At 46.3% G+C, this 18,470-nt stretch overlaps 1 protein-coding gene across 1 annotated transcript in view; it reads left to right on the plus strand.

Annotated features, from left to right (window-relative positions):
• SERGEF (secretion regulating guanine nucleotide exchange factor) overlaps positions 1–18,470 on the plus strand; it is a 227,392-nt gene that overhangs the window by 43,220 nt on the left and 165,702 nt on the right. The window contains exon 9 of the mRNA XM_007174853.3: positions 4,553–4,719. Coding sequence (XP_007174915.2) covers positions 4,553–4,719 — 167 coding nt within the window. The remainder of the gene's footprint in view (positions 1–4,552; positions 4,720–18,470) is intronic.

The following is an 18,470-nucleotide window of genomic DNA, read 5'->3' on the forward strand; positions in this document are numbered from 1 at the left end:
AGTGAATCAGTTATACATATACATATGTTCCCATATCTCTTCCCTCTTGCGTCTCCCTCCCTCCCACCCTCCCTATCCCACCCCTCTACGTGGTCACAAAGCACAGAGCTGATCTCCCTGTGCTATGCGGCTGCTTCCCACTAGCTATCTATTTTACGTTTGGTAGTGTATATATGTCCATGCCACTCTCTCACTTTGTCCCAGCTTACCCTTCCCCCTCCCCGTATCCTCAAGTCCATTCTCTAGTAGGTCTGTGTCTTTATTCCCGTCTTGCCACTAGGTTCTTCATGGCCTTTTTTTTTGCCTTTTTAAATTTTAATGGCACACCCCCACCTTCCCACTAACCTTGAAATCCAGAAATCTCAGAGTGCTGTGTATCTCCTCCTGTTCCCTTTCTCTTACGTCAAATGGGGTGCCAAGCCTTTCAAATTCTTACCCCCCTGCAACGACTTCAACCTTGGCTTTAGCTGATGCCTCTTAGGCTTGTGTCACTGTAGTGGCTTCCTGCCTTCCTTCCCTTTTCACTTACTCCTTCTGTGACTTTGCTTGTCCCCTCTCCCACTCCTAGAACCTTCTCCCTGTCAGTAAGATGGGGCTGGTAAGAATACCTGTCTCACGGGGTTGTTGGGAGGGGTAAACAGAATACTGCATAGAGAAAGCTTAGGACAGTATATAGAGAATTCCTAGAACAGAATGCTTAGGCACATAGTGGTGCTGGAGAGGGAAGTGTTAGGTATGAATATTATTATTACTGGCCCCCTGCAATCCTTTGCCAGATGTACCATCCCCCAAACACTCATTTCATCAGGCCCCACCCCTGCCCACAAGTCTGCAGTCTCCCCAGGGTCTATGTAGCAGTAGTTCCTAAAGTGAGCATGCAAGATGAATTGCCAGGGTGTGGGAAGAGAAAATTCTGACTTCTTTTATGTTTTTATCTCATTGTTTTAAATTTTCTACTTTGGGAGTGTGTTTTCACTATACAGTTTTGAATAAAGGTACCTTTATAATTCCCATATGTGTATAATGCAAGTGCATACTTTAATAAATAAATGAATATACATGTATTAGAGGTATGTTAAAAATATTTTGCTGATAAGGGAGTGCAAGCAAACAAGTCTGGAAGGTCAAGTCCAGACCGTGAGCCTGGCGTTGCCTTGAGGTGGCCCCAGCCTGGCAGCCCCGACTCACCTCCGCCGCCCTGCCTCGTGACCCTCCCTCTCTCCACCTGCCCCACCTTGTGCCTTTGGATTTCTGTCGTTGCTTATCCCCTCTCCCCACTCCTGGAACGTTCTCCCTGATCTTCCCATTTTCTTTTCCTTTCCAGAAGTTCACCTTAATGCCACTTGTTCCATCAAGCCTGCCGGGGCAATTCCAGCTTGGAATGCTCCCTGCAAGCTCCCTAGACAGTCTTTGTCAATACCACTCATCTGGCCCCGTTGTTTTCTCCATTGCATTGGGACCCTTGACCGTGTATATTTCTTGGCTCCCTAGTTATTCTGTTAATTTTCGCATGCATGTGCCTTTAAATTATATTTTACTTGCTGACTTTATTTTGAGCTGTTTGTCATTTCTCCCATTTATCTGGAGACACATACCTATACTCGTTGGATGGCATTAATGTATCTATTTTTTGTCACAGTAATATATAATTATTTAATCTAAGGTAGATTCATTTGTCATACATTTGGGATCTGAATGTCCTTGGATTTGCCAGCTTGCTTCAGCTCGAGGCAGACATTTATCTACAGTGCATTAATGAACATCTTTTGTATGTGGATTCATTGTTTTCTTTTACTCCAGGTGACCTAAAAATCGTAATCCTTGTGCTTAATGCCTTTATTTCACTGCTTATGGTTCTGAGGTCTGCATGGTCTCTTGGGAAGGAGGCCATTCTAGTAAGGAAAGCTGGATGGTACACAGAACATATCCATTTAATCTGAGTTTCCCCCCCACCTCCTCAAACACTGTCAGAATGGCTGTTTCATCAGCCAGGTTTCATCAGTTTGTGACAGCAGCTGTGCAATCATTGGATCTGCCATTGGTCTTGGAATCAGAAGACAGAGGTTTATAATTTGCTTTTATCACTGGCTGGTTTTTTTTGGACTTGCTCAAGTCATTTAACCTCTCAAGTCATCTAATCTCCTCTGTAAAATAAGCTTAATAATCTATACTTCACAGAATTTTTATGAGGATTAATTGAGATATTGTCTGTTAATGTGCTGGGCTCCTGGGAGGTGGTCAATAAATGTCTGTTTAAAGGAAAAAGAAAAGAGCCTCCTCTGTCCCCTGTGAGCCTTCTGATGCAGAGTATATTTTGGGGAGAAGCAGACAGACAGCTTCAGGGAGTGTACCTACCTGACTGCACAAACTTAGGTCGGAACCCAAAGGCTGGCCATCCAGTCAGCCTGGTTGTCTCTAATAAAATGTCTGTGGCCTCCCCAGGGAGCATGAAGATTAATTAGTTCATCTTTGTAAAGTGCTTTGAAGGTGAAAAGTGCTACGTAAGTGGAATGGTTGAATTGTTATTGGAAATGTAATCATGGTAGCACCATATTCTGGCAGTCTTGCCTGTCTTGGACATCAATAATCAATAGCAGAGGAGGTTCTCAGATGTTTTACTTGATAAGAAAGGATTCACGGTGGGGTTTGTGATAACATAATTCTCTCTGTAGTCTTGCAGTTAGCAACTTGCCAGTTCTTCTCAGCAGAGGAACGCTAGGACCCTTTAAGAAGTGACAGTCTCATCCTCTGGCTTCTTGGGAATCTCCCTGCTAAGGCAGTCTGGTTGTAAATCCCAGCCAGCTCAAGCAGAGGGACAGTTTGCCAGTTTGGGATGCTTTGTGGGTCCTGGGCACATGAGCTTTTTTTGGGCTAATCCTACAGAAGTGAAGGAAGTGTGTTTATGCAGTGATGTGGGCCAGTGTGATTAACCAATACAGAGTGGTACCATGGGCTAGTAGAAGGAGTGTGGCTTAACTGTGTGACCCTGGGCTGGTCACTCCTTTGAACCTTAATTTTCCCACCTGTTAAATGGGATCCTAGTAGTTGATGAGTACAGTAGTAAAGGTGGCTCAGAGGAGGGAGGGTTTCACCCGTTCTGTGGAGAATTAAGAAGTCAAGAAAGGTTTTGCAGAACTGGTGGTCCATGAGCTGGACTCTGAAGGTTGAGCCATAGTTTATCAAATGAATGATGTAAGGAAAGGGCATCCATGGCAAAAGGAGCAGCACTTGTGAGGCCATGAAATAACACATCTGAATGGACCCTCTCCCTGTCCTTGTAATATATCTGGTACCCCATGGGTTGCACAGACTTTGTTCCCTCTTCGAGGAAGCCTGGAAGAACTTCTTGGTATCTATTTTGGTGTCCGTGAGCAGATTGATCCTGAGAACTGTATCCCTGCAGAGCCCTGTACCCCTTCAAAATTCTGACATTTCCCCCATGAGTCTCTGGTTGTTTTTTAACTGACACTATAAACCGTATGTTGAATGTGGGACCAGATGAAGCTTTGATACTAAACACAGAGTATGTAGTAGATTTGTCTAGAATTTAATATGCATTACTTGGTGTTTTGTCTCTTAAGCAAAGTTTCTCTTTGTTAAAATAAACATGTATAAAGAATTTATACAGCGCACATGGTTATGCATATTTATTGCAGAGAATCTGTTAATAATCTGTGCCTCATCAGATTTTGCATTTCTGTTGAAATAACAAATGTGGCACTCGGTACAACTGAATAAGTTTGGTGAATCCTCTCTTATCTGGGAGAAAAAAGGCCATTTCTTTTTTCCAAACTTCATTTTCTTCATTCGTCTTTAGCACTGGCCAGCTTCCCAGATGGTGCATCTGGGGGACTGGATGCTTTTCTGGCTGTGAATGATTTTGTCTTTTTTTTCCTTCTCTCACTCCCTTCCCTCTAGCACACATAGGCGCTCACCTTGGGACTATTAGAATTGCTCCTGTGGGTAAGAGCATAGACTCTGAAAGGTCCTTGATGTTACATGGAGGGAAAAACACATGAAACTGGCCATTAATTGAGCTCAGAGTAAGGCCCTGAGAGACTGTGGCCTGGGGCAAGTCCGGAGCCTGGGGAACCTCAAGGTGGCTGACAGAGGGCTCTGGATTGGGTGAGAGGGAGGGGAGCCTGAGAACAGACATCATCTGTCCCTGCAAAGTACAAGGAGGGTGTTGGGGAGGGGAGCGGGCACGTAGGCCATACAGCGCCGTTGAGGTGTTCTCTGTGGCCATGTCCATATCTGTTAAAATGCAGGAGCCCAACCTGTGGAAGTAGCCTCTGTTGGAATCCAGCTTTGGCACTCAGCCCTTGTTTGATCTTGGTTAAGTCATACATCTCACCTCTCTGAACTTCAGTTCCCACATCTATAAACACGTGAATATGCACACTTCTTTACAGGAAGATAGGAAGGCTCCTGCTACATGGTAGTTGGTACCAAAATTAATGATCATACTTTCTCTTGTAATTCTTCGCTTACCCATGAGAGCACAGCTGTGGAATATAGCCTTAATTCAAATAATTTTTTTTTCTTTTTTTAGAAACTGGCAAGATGTTTACCTGGGGCCGAGCAGACTACGGTCAACTGGGGAGGACATTGGAGTCTCATGAAGGCTGGAGACCAAAGAAGCAGGATCCATCCCTCCGCTGCTCCAGGCCATCAAAGAGCACACCTTCCTCTCTGCATTGCTTAACGGGAGCAACTGAGGTAGGAAGTGACCTCTTTCCGCAGAGGTGATGCGTTCCTTTTCCTTATCTTTCAGGGGAGCATTCACTGAGAGCCTACTGTGTGCTTATAGTTTAGGCCTTATGGTGGGTTCCATGCAGAAGCCTGAAGGGGTCCTTGCTTCAAGTTGCTCGGGTTTAATATGGTAGAAAAGGCAGTTACCTGTCTACCTGTGCTGCAGGGCAGACTGTGTGTGACTCCTTCAAAGGTTCCAGGGGCTCTGGATCCACTTCGGAGAGTGAGAGATGAGTTCAGGGTACAGGATTGGGTTCGGCTTTGTGGAGGACACAGCTTTGAGCTGTGCCTTGGAGGATGGGGAGGCTTGAGCAGGCACTGTGAGAGAGAGGAGGACTTTCCGGTGGGCACAGCAGCTGGAGCAAAGTCACGGGGGTGGGAAAGTGAAGAAAGTGTTTGGGGAGCACTGGTAGTTCTGTCTGTCTGGAGCACGGTGTGTCTGTGGGGCTGAATATGAGGTAATATCAGAAGGTTGGAACCTGATCAGAGGGGCCGTTAATACTAAGCTGAGTATTTTGCTCTTCTGTTTATATTTCCCAGTGTAGAAAACACGGTAGTTCAGTTGTTTATTCAAGCCCCTTTAGTTCCCTGAAATGTCTTGAATTTCTGCATTTAAGGCAGGAGTCTTAATTTCTCCAGGGTATGTGTTTCTGTTACTAAATTTTACTTTACTGCTGTCCTTTAGAAAAAAAAAGAAAAAGAAAGGGCTAGGTTTTTGAGAAGAATGGGGATGGCCACTCAGGAAATGTGCCTCTGAACCCAAGCTGTCTTAATGAAGGAATTCAGTCTTCATTCAGTCTGTCAAAAAAAATTAATAAACTAGTGAGACTTCTGTAATCAGCATCAGACTAATTACAACCCTCTCCATACCTAGAGGGCTTCCCTTCCCCTGGGGCCTGCCTGGCCTCCTCCTTCCGGGTATGTAGGACGGTTCTCAATTTCTGCCTTACATCCCAGCCCTGGTCCTCCTGGGCCTTTCCTTGGTGCTGGGTTGAGTCTGTCAGTCTGTCTGTCTCTTTTTCTTTAATTGTAAAGGCACTGAACAACACCACAAGGACAATTTAGACATGGTAATACTAGTAATAAAACCACCCATAATCTTACCACCCTAACACAGCTACATTCCTTTTCTGCATATACACATGTACATACTTTACAAAGTTATAGTGATGGCATTTATAATGTTTTCTATTCAGTGGTAATTTATTTTATCACAAATGCTTTGCTTTGTTTCATCTTGGTCTTTAAAGATCATTTAAAATGGCTGTATAATATTATATGATTTGAAGATTCTGGGATTTTCCAAGTCATTCTGTGAATGTTGGACATTTAGATCATTTCTCTTTTTTTTGGTCACTATAGTGAACTCTGCAGTGAATACCCTGTTGAACTGTTTCTTTAAGGCAAAATCTTGGGAATGAAATTGCAGGGGCAAAGGCCATGAGCATCTTCATGGCTTTTGCTGTATTTCTCTAGATTCTGTTTGAAAGAAGTTGACTCCAGTGAAAGAGGGAATGCAGTACTTAAGCTAGTACTGTCTGCTTAGTGAGGGAAGGTGCTGAGAGCTTGCTATATGGTGCTTTAGACTCTTTAGCTTTCCTTTTCTTTCCCAGAACACTTAAGACTTAGTGGTCAGGTAGCACAGCAGAGGCATAGAGGCTTCATGGGTTTTTCTGAGTCTCTGATTTTATTGGTAAGATGAGGGTAATAGTACCTACCACAGAAGGTCATCGATGAGGATTACATGCCAAGTTCTTGGCACTCTCCAGGCACTCAGTAACTGTTGGGTCCTTTCTCTTCTTCCCTTTGAAACCTTTGAATGCTGTGTGGTGGCCACGCTGTGCAGCACTGTAACAGACATGGCCAGTGTAAGCATATAGCCAAAGAGCCTCACACTGATGTGACTTAAATTATTTAGCTTCTTGGCAGGGCAATGTGAGGAGTCGGCTTGAGCCCCGAGCCCTATGGCAGCTTCGTTTTCGTGCTCCCCTCCATCCGTGCTCTGGTCTCTGGGGAGCTGGTGCTCGTGTGTGTTCTCACTGGTCTCACTGCAGGTTCAGACCCCAGGCTGTTTCCTGCTGGTAAATTGGGTCTGGGAATTCTCTCTGCTGTTCATGTCCCGGTCTGGCCTGTCAGGCATCTATTTGCTGGAGGGCCAGAGCTATAAGCTGCTAGGGGTGGGTTCACCTTGGAAAAGACAAGAGCTGTGCTAAACTGGGTGATACCCTGGCAGGGGCTTGGCCAGGGAGGTGCACAGACACCTGGGGAGACAGGAACAGCCATGGACTAAACTGATAATTCCTGACCTTCAAGGACCTGAGTGTCCCATAGCTGGCCAGTTACCTTCTTCTATATCCAGGGATAAGCAGAGGGAGGAGTGAGCTGTCTGGGCTGAGGCCTCAGGTAGGATGTCTGCCCAGAAGGGTCCAGAGAGACAGCCAAGTGGGAGGGGAAAGCACAGGTAGACAGAGCTGGACTGTGGTATGACCAGCCCCTCCCATGAACAAAAGAAAGCAAATAAACACAATGTTACTTGGTGGTTATTATGGTCTAGGCAGTGTGCTAAATGCTTTACATATATTCTTTCCTTTTCACAATAAACTTGGGCACAGGTGTTATAATCACTGCTTTAAGAATAAGGAGACTAATGGGTAAGTCACTGGACTTGGATCACATAGTAGGTAGACAGTGGGGCTGGGGCTTGGACTTGAGGAACTTGAAGCTCACATACTTTCTGTATGGATGAAGTAACGGTGCATATGTACCCTCACCTGCAGGAAAGTTCCGGGAGTCAGGGTCTCTGATTCCCTGAGAGTCTCAGTTCTTTTCTTCTGAGCCATGTCTCGTCTCTAGCCTGAGAAAGACTGAGATTTTAAACCAGACGGGCCTCTGTTCAATGTTCTTACAGTGCTGAAGACTGAAGACTGTGTGTTTCGTGCGCTGTCAGCTTTGCCTTAGGTACTGGCCCTCTCTAGCCCCTCTTGGAAAATTCCAGGGAGAGCACCGTGGTTGGGATTACCCCCGTGAGCATGTCAGGGCAGGGTGCGTGTGAACAGGTTTGTTTGCTCCCTGACAGCAAACATACACACCAGCACCTTTTTGCTTTCCAAGCTCCTGGTGGGGCTGCTCCCTGCCCATTTCCTGTGGAACACTGGCTCTGAAGTCCACTCAAAGGTGGAAGCCTGCACTTCACAGGAAGAAGTGCCTGTACTCACTTAGTGGGTACCGTGGGGCTCCCCCAAGATTCTGAAGCAGCTACAGCAGGGTACCTGGTGTGTTAGTGGGACCATCAGGAGGCCTGCTTGACTGACGGTCAACAGCCTCTGGGAGACAAGGTCTGGATTGGGAGTCAGAAGGCCTGGGTTCTAGCCATGGTTCTGCCCTGACAGGGTGAACTTGGGCAAGCCCCTTTCCTCCTTACCCTTAGTTCCCCGATACGTAGGTTGAGGTTGTTAGACCAGGCGATTCCTATAAAGTTGCTCATAGATCTAAGACTCTCTTCCATCTCTGATTCTTATTTTATGGAAACGATCACTACTTAAATTTGTAATGACTCCTGCCTCTAGAGTCCCTTGGTGTCATAGCCAAGATCACTCAACCCCAGGCTGCTGGCTCAACTTTGGCAGACCTGGGAACGTTAACTAATCTAGAAGTTCCACACTTCAGTACTGCTTGAGCCTTGCTCTGCCTCTTCGCCTTGGCTCTGTTCTCTGCCCTTGTTCCTTGTCCCCAGGGCTTCCTGTTCCATCTTAGGTCACTGGGACTTAGTATGATGCTCCCACCTGGCCCTCCCAGGACTTGCAGTTTGGCTTTGACTCCCGTCCCAGTGGCTGTGACCTTATTGCCGGGAACAGGCAGACCTTGGTGACTCTACCTTCCTGGATTCCCCTCCCGCCACCCCCTCCACTGGCTCTGTGCGTTCTGTCCCACCTGTGTGCGTGTCTCCTGGGTTTACCCCCTGCTTGGCTTTGGGCTCTTGTCCATTCCTTGTCAACCCAGTGAACACTGGTTGACACTTACCATATACTTGCTTTGACCACACAGTGGCGGTGGGTGGGGAAGTGGATACAAAGATAAAGAATAGTCTTTGCCCTCAAAGAACTTCCACGTCTGTAAATAAATTCCTTACCGTGTAGAGTGAAAAGTACTTTTAGAGGTGTGTACGAAAGGCTAAGGGAGCAGTGAAGGTGGAATAATTTATTCTGAAGACACTAACAAAAAGAAGTGTTTGGACTGGGTTCTTAAAAATGAGCAGGAGTTTAGCAAAAGGAGAAGGACATTCCAGGCAGAGGGGACAACACGAACTAAGGCTGTGAATCTGGATCTGCTTTTAGCTCCTGGTACAGTCGGGATGCCTGTCCTTCCAGTGGTCCAGCCTAGTTTTGTAGTCTGGCTGCCTATTTCACCTGCCCCATCACTGCCATCCATCCTTCTGATAGGAGTATGTCTAAAGGAAAATAACTCTTGCATACATTATCTCTTTTGATCCCAGTGTGATGCTGTGAAATAGGCCAGAATAGGAATGATTACCGTCGTTTTATAATTGAGGAAACTGAGGCTCACAGAGGCTAGCTGGGAATTAAGAGAAGACCTGAGACAAAGAGCCCTCCCGGTGTTTCTGAGAACCTTGCTCTGGGCTCAATCTGCAGCCATGGTCCTGAGTCATGTTCCTGGTTTGAATTCTGCCCACGTTTGGTTGAGGAGCACCAAGTCCCAGCCAGGGAGCTCAGTGCACACGTGCACGTGTGTGCACACACGCAGCCATTGGAGCAGCAGCAGGAAACGTGGAAATAAACAAGAGTCGAACCAGGGATTGGGTAATTGTCAAGCCCAAATGCCACCAGCCCTCATTTTGCTGCAGGACTAAAACTGTTTGTTGGAGAATCAGCCTGTGCACAGGGTCTAAGTGAAATCTGTCAGAATGAGTGGGAAAGAAGCTATTTTTAGTTTGCAGAGTCACTCACTCGGCTGTGTTAGCTGAGGTTTGAGCCAGTCCCCTACGCTTTCCACAGTGTTATTTCTGAAGGAGAAATACCACTGGAATGCTGTGTAAAACACATTAATGAACCTGGAAGTTTCCAGGGTGTCTTTGTCCTGCAGCTCCCTCGGAAGGCTGCCTTTCCTGAATGACCTTCCTCCTTTCCTATATTTAATGCATTTCTAATTTTAAGTTTGTGTCAAGACTGTGGGACTTTGGTGCCCTAAATAACACAGAAATCTACCACCAGCAATCAGCTGAGTCCGGAGGGCTCTGACAGAATTGAACACAACCTGAAAAAGCATCACCCAAGTAGCTCTCTGGTAAGTAATCTGCAGCATTATCGCTCTTCTCAGAGGGGCAGGAGGTCTCTGAGACCATGGTGGCCAGGTTGCCCAAACCTTCCAGGTGTAGCGGTTTCAGAGGCCTCCCCAAATGGGGTGGCAGTGTTCATCCAAACACGGTTTTGCTGGAGCTTAGAGAAGCTAGCACATCTGTGCTGTAGCTGCTGACCTAACGGGGAGAAAAACACAAAACAAACCTCAAAGCAGGGGACTGGATTTGTCCGTGTGAACACTCAGGAGAGAGAAAGAGCCACCAGCCAGGGCTGTTTTGTTTGAAAGAGATGGTAGAGCATCTGATACAGAAGCATTTATTTACTACCTGCTGTTTTCTTTTATTTATCATCTCTTCTCACTGAAATATAATATCCAGGAGGGCACGGGCCCTTGTCGTCTTGTTCAGAGCTGTGTTCCCAGTGTCTGGAATAGCTCCCGGCACCTCATAGGTGCTTAGTGGATGTTTACCGACTGAGCACATGAGGAGGAGGTGGTCTCAGAGGGTGAGGGCCTTTACAGCTCCTCTTCTCTCTCTCTCTGTCGCTGCAGTCTGTGCCTCTCAATCCCAGGCCAGTTCCGGAATAGGCATTTCCATGTTCTCAGGCATTTGGGCATCAAATGTCATGCAGAGCCAGAGGACAGGCACCGACCCTGTAATGTGCCTGAACAACCCGGAAGGTTCTTATGAAGTCTGTTGATGGTGAGGCTTCTAGTCCTTTAGTGCTTTCCAGTTTACCAAGTGCTTTCACGCATATTCATCTTCGCTTTTTCTTCTTTTATCTGGCAAACGCTTATGTGTGCCCGTCTGTCCGAGCACTACATTCATCGAATGGCGGGAGCAGAGAAGAGTGGGACAGATCCTGTCTTAGGAGCTTGTGAGCTGGTGGCAGAACTAAGAAAAGTTCATTGCAGGACAAGCAGAATGTGACAGAGGCTGTGAGAGAGTCTGACATTGAAACTATGTTGATCCCATCCCTTCCCCTATCCTTGCGGACCTTTTCTTTCTTGCACTTTTAGTCCCTATGGTTCTGTTGGATTCTGCACGGTTGGGCTCAGGGGGGTTGGGGTGGAGGTGGTGACTGGAAAGCCTTCCTGAGTTGGAAGCTTTGACATTAAATTAGTTCTCAAGGGAGCTAATGTGAAGTAACAAGGCAATCTTGGCAAGAACTTGCATTGAGAGGAAAGCAGAGGAAGAGCAGCCAGATAGAGCCTGAGTATTGACAAGAGAGGGAGAAAGCAAGCCAGGAACTGCAGTGTCGCAGAAGCCAAGGGGATTTCAGCAGGGAGGTCAGGGAGCTTGGAGACTGAGACAAGACCACTGGCCTTGGTGATGGGGAGGGGTGATGACACTTCTGAGAGCAGCTTCGAAGGACATGGGGCGAATGAAAGGGTGAGGAGAAATACAGGCTGCAGGTGCAAACAACAGAATCGAGAGATTCGGTGGTCAAAGGAGGATGAGGATGAGCTCAGGAACTCGAAAGGAGAGCTTGGTTCAAGTTAGGTTTGTAAGCTCGGGGAACCTGAGGTGGGTCAGAAGGCTGAAAGCAAGGATTAGAGAGAGGGAAAGAGAGAGAGAGAAAGCTTCTGAGGACAGATGCAAGAGGGAGGCAGGATGGCTGGAGCAAGGCCTCCAAGGAGATGAGGGAGAGGAGGGAAATCATCGTGAAGGGGTTAGTTCTGACAAGAAGGAAGGATACTTTTTCTTTCAGGACAGGAGTAAAGAGAAAAGGGGATATGGGAAGATGGACGTTTCCAGGTGGAGAAGAGCAGTTCTTTCATTGAAGTGTGTGTACCCTTTGTCGTCATGTTTTATGTTAGTTTTATTTATTTATTCAGTAAATGTTTACTGCATCCTACTGTGGGCAGCACCGTACAGTGTGCCAAGAATTCACAACGAAAAGACAACGAAAAGTTGCTGCCCGATGCTGAAATACCGTGTTTATTAGTAATACAGTACTTATTAACATGTCCATCTCTAAGTCAAACCTAGAGTCTTTTGAAGGCCCACACTGTCTTATTTATCTTTGTATAATTAGGGCCAGGCTCGGTACAAAGTAAATGATCAGTAGAAGCGTGCTGAAACAGTGTGAGAGCTCCTGTTGGGTGGCTTAAATCTTCCTGCTTAGATTGAAAGACAAATTGTCTGCCTGCGTGTTGAGGTTAGTGCAGGGAGGCCTTCATGGAGGCACTAGTTTGCTTTACTCTGTAGTGGGTGCATCCAGCACAGTCTGGTAACTGCCTGGAAACGGGAGAAGAAATATTCCATTACTGACTCTGATCCCTGAGTGGTGGGTAGAGCAGATGTTGCTGCCCTTATTCTATGGAGGTTCAAAGAGAAAGCTGTCATGAGCTTAAGGTTATATACTACATGGCAGAACAAGGACTTGGATCTGGCTCTCAGAGCCCTCCTTCTTCTCATAGCTAGCCCTGGGCACCAACAGCTTCCTCTCTGGACAGTTCTGATCACAATGTGGCCCTGGGCCCTGGCTTTGGCTATCGCTGTGTGGTAGTTGGGTCTGACGGAGACCTGGTAGCACTCTCCAGACTCATAATCTGGGTCATTGTCTTATGAGGAAAAGCAGCAAGGAAAGGACTGGCGTCAATGAGGACTAGGACAGAGACATTAACTCATGATTGTGGTAAACCCTAGTGCTTGCTGGAGTTGGAGGTGTGATGGACAGAGGCTTGAATGTGGAGTGAGACCAGGGTTGGAATTTCTGCTCTGTCACCAACAACTCATATGACTTTGGGCCAGTCAAAACCTCTCCAAGCCTTAGTTTTCTCATCTACAAAATGGGAGTAATAATATCTGCTTTGCGTTGCCCACAGAGCTATTGAAAGATGCAAATAAGCTATATAAGGGCTTTTATAAACTCTAAAGTGCTGTACAAAAGAGTTACTGTTGGGTTCATAACAAGTGAGCCACTCTATGCTTCAGACACAGGTTTTATTATAAGTCTGAATCAGAGCTGCTCTTCTGTCTTAATCACTTGAGATCTTAGGAGCTACAAAGAACTGTCCTGGATTTTGTGGTAAATACTTCTTAGAATCGGAACCAGTGAAAATATCGGAGGCCAGGTGCTTGGTAACCCACAGCCAATCTCCATGCAGGGCCGGGAAGGGTGAATTCCTGTCTTTTGAGGTAGCCATCAGCATCAACAGCAAGGATGTTTCCGGAGCTTCCTCTCAGCAGCAGAGGAAATTCATCAGCGCTGATTTAAACTCCAGTGACCTCGTGTGTCACCACCATGCTCTGCAGCATTACGACTGCCCCAGACCGTGCCCGGGGTCACCCTGGAGCTGACCAGCTGTCTTTTGTTGGCTTTGACCTTGAAAACAGGGCTGTCCCAGGGTGAAAGTAAATCATGCCAAGGTTTAGAGTGAAAACAGAAGCCAACGAGGCTTCAAAGGAGGCTGCAGTGGTTTGATGAGAGAAATATGAGGTCTGTGAAGGCTGAGTGAGCTGTAAGTGAATCGATTGGCCAGGGCTCTAAAACTACCTCCATCTCCACTACTGTTTCTCTAGCTTGGACCCCCATTATCTATTGCCTAGTGACAGTGACCACCCCTTAGTTGAGAACCCCTTGTCTCTAGTTTGTGCACCTTCTAGCTGCCCCCACCCAGCTGCCAAAATGATGTACTAAAATATAAATCTGATCATGTTATGCTCTTATTTTTAAAAAAAGATTTTAAGAAAATATGGAGGGAGATGGGAGAGGGATGGATTGGGAGTTTGGGATTAGCAGGTGCAAACTGGTATGTATAGGATTGATAAACAACAAGGTCCTACTGTATAGCACAGGAACTATATTCAATACCCTATGATAAACCATAATGGAAAAGAATATGAAAAAGAATGTATATATGTATAACTGAGTCACTTTGCTGTAAGCAGTAATTAACAACATTGTAAATCAACTATACTTCAATTAAAAAAAAAAGAAAATACAGGAAGCATTTATTCCCACAATAAACACTTATTGGAAATGTACTATATGGAAGAAACTTAGCTGAGCCTTCTGGAAATAGAGGATAATAAGACCCAACCTCTGCCCTCAAGAGGTAGGAGAAACACACAATCCCTAATCTCCACAGCTAGCTGTGCAAAGAATGCAGTTATTGGAGTGTGACTGTAGGCCTTGTTCACCACTGTGTCTCCATCACCTTAATTAGTGCCCAGTACACAGTAGGTACTCAACAAATAATTATTATAGGGATGAATGCATACCTTTACTTTTTGGCCTCCCATCTAGGATGATGTCTATAATCTCTGGCTTGTCATAAAAAGCTCTTCTTGATACCGCCCCTGTCAATATCCAGCCTCACCTTCTACCAGTCTCTCCCTTGCACCTTGCAATACATCTGTGTCAAACCAACGAAATCGTCATGTTGTTTGATACTTCTGGGTCTTTGATTCTTCTGGTTCTTCTGCTTTCCTTTGCCCTTGGCTGCTTGGACAACTACTTCCCCGCCCCCCCCTGCCCCCCAACAATGGATAACAAGGACTATGTCTTATATTCATCTCAGTATTCCTGCCATTCAGCCTAACAGACCTGCCTCTTCTTTCTTTCTCAGTTTTTCTTTGCTTTTCTTAGCTTGGTGCCGTTACCCACCTTCCTTGACTCTTGTTGGACTGCTGTCCCTGAAGCCCTTTTCCACCTTTCCTCAACCTCCCTTGTCCCTGAGACCTCTTGTGATTCCAGATCTGGCATTTGGTGGGCTGCTGGAGGCCTGGCTCCTTGGCTGTGATGAACCCTGGCCTTCCTTTTGCCGTTCTTAAATGCCTTCTCCGTCCCACACTGACCCCGTCCAGACAGCTGGACCTCTCTGCCAGTTCCACTAGCACAGGAACCCTACCCTGAGCAGAGCCTGGATTTTGCCAGTCGCATTGCCCGGGGCCTGGACTCTGTGTTCTGGACCCCTGGTCACCGTTCAGGACCTTGTTCTGAATTCCCCAGTAGAGTGCCAAGTGTTTGATTCCGAGGGTTATTGCTGCTCAGAGCTTCCTGCTTGGAGGCCTTCTTTGATATTGGCAAGGGCCTGAATCAAGCCTCTCTCTGCCAGACCCCTTTGGGTACGTTATATTGAATGGCTGCCTTAGGAACCAAGCCTGTAGTCACCCCTCTTCCCCAAAGGTAATCCCATCCAGTTCCAGCCTCTTCTTGGCCTGCAGTGTCCTGAGCCGTTGAGGCCTTGGCTGGTAGGTGCCCCACGAGGTAGATAAAGAGAAAACATTGCTCTTGTCACTTCCGAGGAAGCAAACCAGGCCATACTTCTGGCATGTAGCCTTCAGAACCCAAAGACCCCAGGCCGTTTGGTAGTGGGACCACCAAATTATGACTAGAAGGAAGAAGTTAGTCTTTGTATGATTGTGTAATTCCCTTCTGTGATGTAGTGGTTCTCTCTGTGGGAACACTGTCAGTGCTGGTGGCCACCTCCTGCATCTGCAGATTGCTTTTTGGATGAGAGCTGTTTTTACTGGATGCCTGGTGTCATCCAAGATGGGGGGTACTGGCTGTGGGTAGCAGAAATGGAAGGAATCAGAGATATGAAAATAGCAGCTGCTATGACAATCAATCAACAGTGAAGCTTCTGGCTTTTCAGAGGGGCCAGAAATGTAAGGAGAAAGGAAAGCAGGAGGCAGAGTGGGAGCCACTAATAGGTGCTGGGAGGCTGCTTGTAGCTGCCATGAGGACCTTCCATGGGCCACTTCAGGAGACCGAGCTGGCTGGGGACAACTGCTCATGGTCGCTGAACCAAATGTAGCCAGCACTCCCAGGATTGAGTGAGGAAAGTTCCTCACTTTAGAACAATAATTTAGTCATTCTTGAGTATCTTCTCTGTAGTTTTATTTCCATGTGATCCTTTTTGTGTAAGATTTTTTTTTTTTTTTTTACTAGCCTGGAGCATGCACATCATTTGATGATAGAGTCTGTGTGAAGGAGCAACCAATAGAAGAAGGACTTGGGAGAATCAAGTGACTTTACATTGTCGTTTGATTCTTGGACAAACTGCTTTACTTCTCTGAACCTCTGATTTTTCAACTGTCAGATATGATACTGCTTACTAGGCCTGCCTCTGCAAGTTGTTGTCAAAATGATTATGAACATGAAAGCATTTTATAACCATGAAGCAACAAACAAATGTAAGTTAAGTTGGTTGACTTCTCTGTCATATCCAGTCTTCTGTGGGTTTTCAGGAAACTTCCATTTCTTGTAGCTCTTTGCAAATTGTTGTCAGTTATTAAAGAGCTGGAGTTTGATATGAATCATTTCCATGATTCTTGTGTTCCTCTTTATCCATTATTACCTGTCAGTGCATTTGAGCTGTGGACTTGGAAAGTGACAACAGGGAGGACATCTAGAGTCCTACAGCTTTCTGAATGGGATGTGACTGATGGTATAAATCTCCTAGAGGTAAGAGCTGAGGACTTGGGAGCAGAGAGATCTAGGGGCAGTGTCAGGGAAAAGAGTTGTTGGCCAGGTTTCTTGAGTCTTTGGCAGAGCTTCTTAGAGGAGTTGAAATTTAAAGGCTGGGGGAGGCTGAGTTTGGTGGGTGAGAAGATCAAGGCTTTTCAGTCTTCTGAAGGATCTATGGGAAGAGGCTGGTTCCTTCTGAGATGATAAACCTGGTGATGGTATTGGCAGGCTTGGGTTTGAGCACAGAGGTTGGCAATTAAGAAAGACTTGATGGGGAACATTAGGATTTTTAAGAAATAATAATAATGATAGCTCCTATTTGTTGAACATTGACTATGTACCACACGTTGTGCACTGTATAAACATCACTTTCAATTCTTATCTCATTTCCATGGAGCAGTGTACATCCCCATTTTGTAGATGAGGAAACCAAAACTTGGGGAAGTAACTTGTCTGAGGACACAGCTAGGGAGTGGCAGAGCTAACACAGTGGCAGTGTCCTGGACTAATGGACATCCAGGTGACTGGATGGTGGTTGTTCAGGCTGGAGGGCAAAGAGGTGACTGAGAATGGTGCTCACCACCCCCTCCTAGACATCCCGATGGTGCCCAAAGAGGTAGAGCCTGTGACAGTTCCTTCTCCCCTCTTTGGTGTCTGGGCACAGACTAGGGGAGGTGAATGGCTTTCCTTCCCCAGAAACTCCCACTTTAAAGCTGGGACAGTGAAATGTGCCTTTGAACAGTTGAGAAAGGATATTTTAGTTCCTCGTGGTCCTTTCTTGGGCTTCTGTTTCCATTCATAGTGGCAACAAGGATGAGTTTCGTAGTATTTCAATCCCAGCCCCCTTATCTGCAAATCCAGGTTGTACCACTTTACAAGGCTCAGATTAGAGCTTACCTAGTTGATTCTACTTTGGACAACGACAGTTGCCATTTCAAATATAAACTACTTGAGGACAGGTACCATGTCTTGGTTGCGGTTGTATCTTTTGTGCATGGCGCAGTGCCTGTCAGAAAGCAGGTGGTTGAGATTTGTTGCAGAATTGAATGGAAACCTCTCCTCACCTGTTACTATTTGATTTTGCTCTAGCATCTGAGCACCTTGTGTGTGGTGGTCTTCCAGAGGATAGCATATGGTGCTGGAGAGTGGGCACTGTATTTTAGGATTTGGGGGGAATGTCATACCCTGAAGGGCAGGGGGCAAGGGGCTAGGTCACACAGCAGGCACTTGGAGAAGCCTCGGGGATTTGAGCTCCACCTACTCAGGAGCAGGCTTGGAGAGGTCTGCCGGCAGTGGGGATAGCTGTAGGTTGCTGACAGAGTTGTGATATATTCGTTCTGGAAGGAGAGGAATGGAAACAGAACGCTGACTCCTCCAGTTGTCTCAGCTTGAGGGTCATAGAAATATAAACATCTTTCTCAGTCTGCAGTGCTCCATTCCTCAGATGCCTATTTAAGGGGAAGAGCACAGAGGCAAGAAAATGGTATATTTCCCTTTGCACCCCTCAAGGTGAAATTTCTGCTACTGTTCGGGGACTTGTGGGAGCAGTTCCGTAGTTACTGCTGTACAATGCATTTATCATTCTACTTCCCTGGCACATTTTGCCAAGCTGCATAATTTCCCCGTTCTTTCCTATACTCACCAGCTCCATGATGATGATGCGTGTGGTGGCCGAAGCCTTCCCGATCGGAGTTTGCGGTGTAGTGGAAAGAGCAGTGTCTTAGCTAATAATGATAGTGGGTAGCATCCGCCAAGTCCCAGTGGGGTGCCAGGGTCTCTGCTAAGCACTTTCTGGACATCGTCCTTTTAATCCTCGTGACAACCGAGCAGCATTGGGATTATTATTCCTCAGTTTTTAGATGAGGAGAGTGAGGCTTGGGGGTGGTCACTTGTCCAAGGCCACATGGCTAGTAAGTGACAGAGTTGTGATTAAAATCCAGATCCTACTGTAAAGCCTATGCTGTGAAATACCAGGATTCCATT

The sequence above is a fragment of the Balaenoptera acutorostrata genome, chromosome 9 (assembly GCF_949987535.1).
Source record: "Balaenoptera acutorostrata chromosome 9, mBalAcu1.1, whole genome shotgun sequence".
Classification (NCBI taxonomy): domain Eukaryota; kingdom Metazoa; phylum Chordata; class Mammalia; order Artiodactyla; family Balaenopteridae; genus Balaenoptera; species Balaenoptera acutorostrata.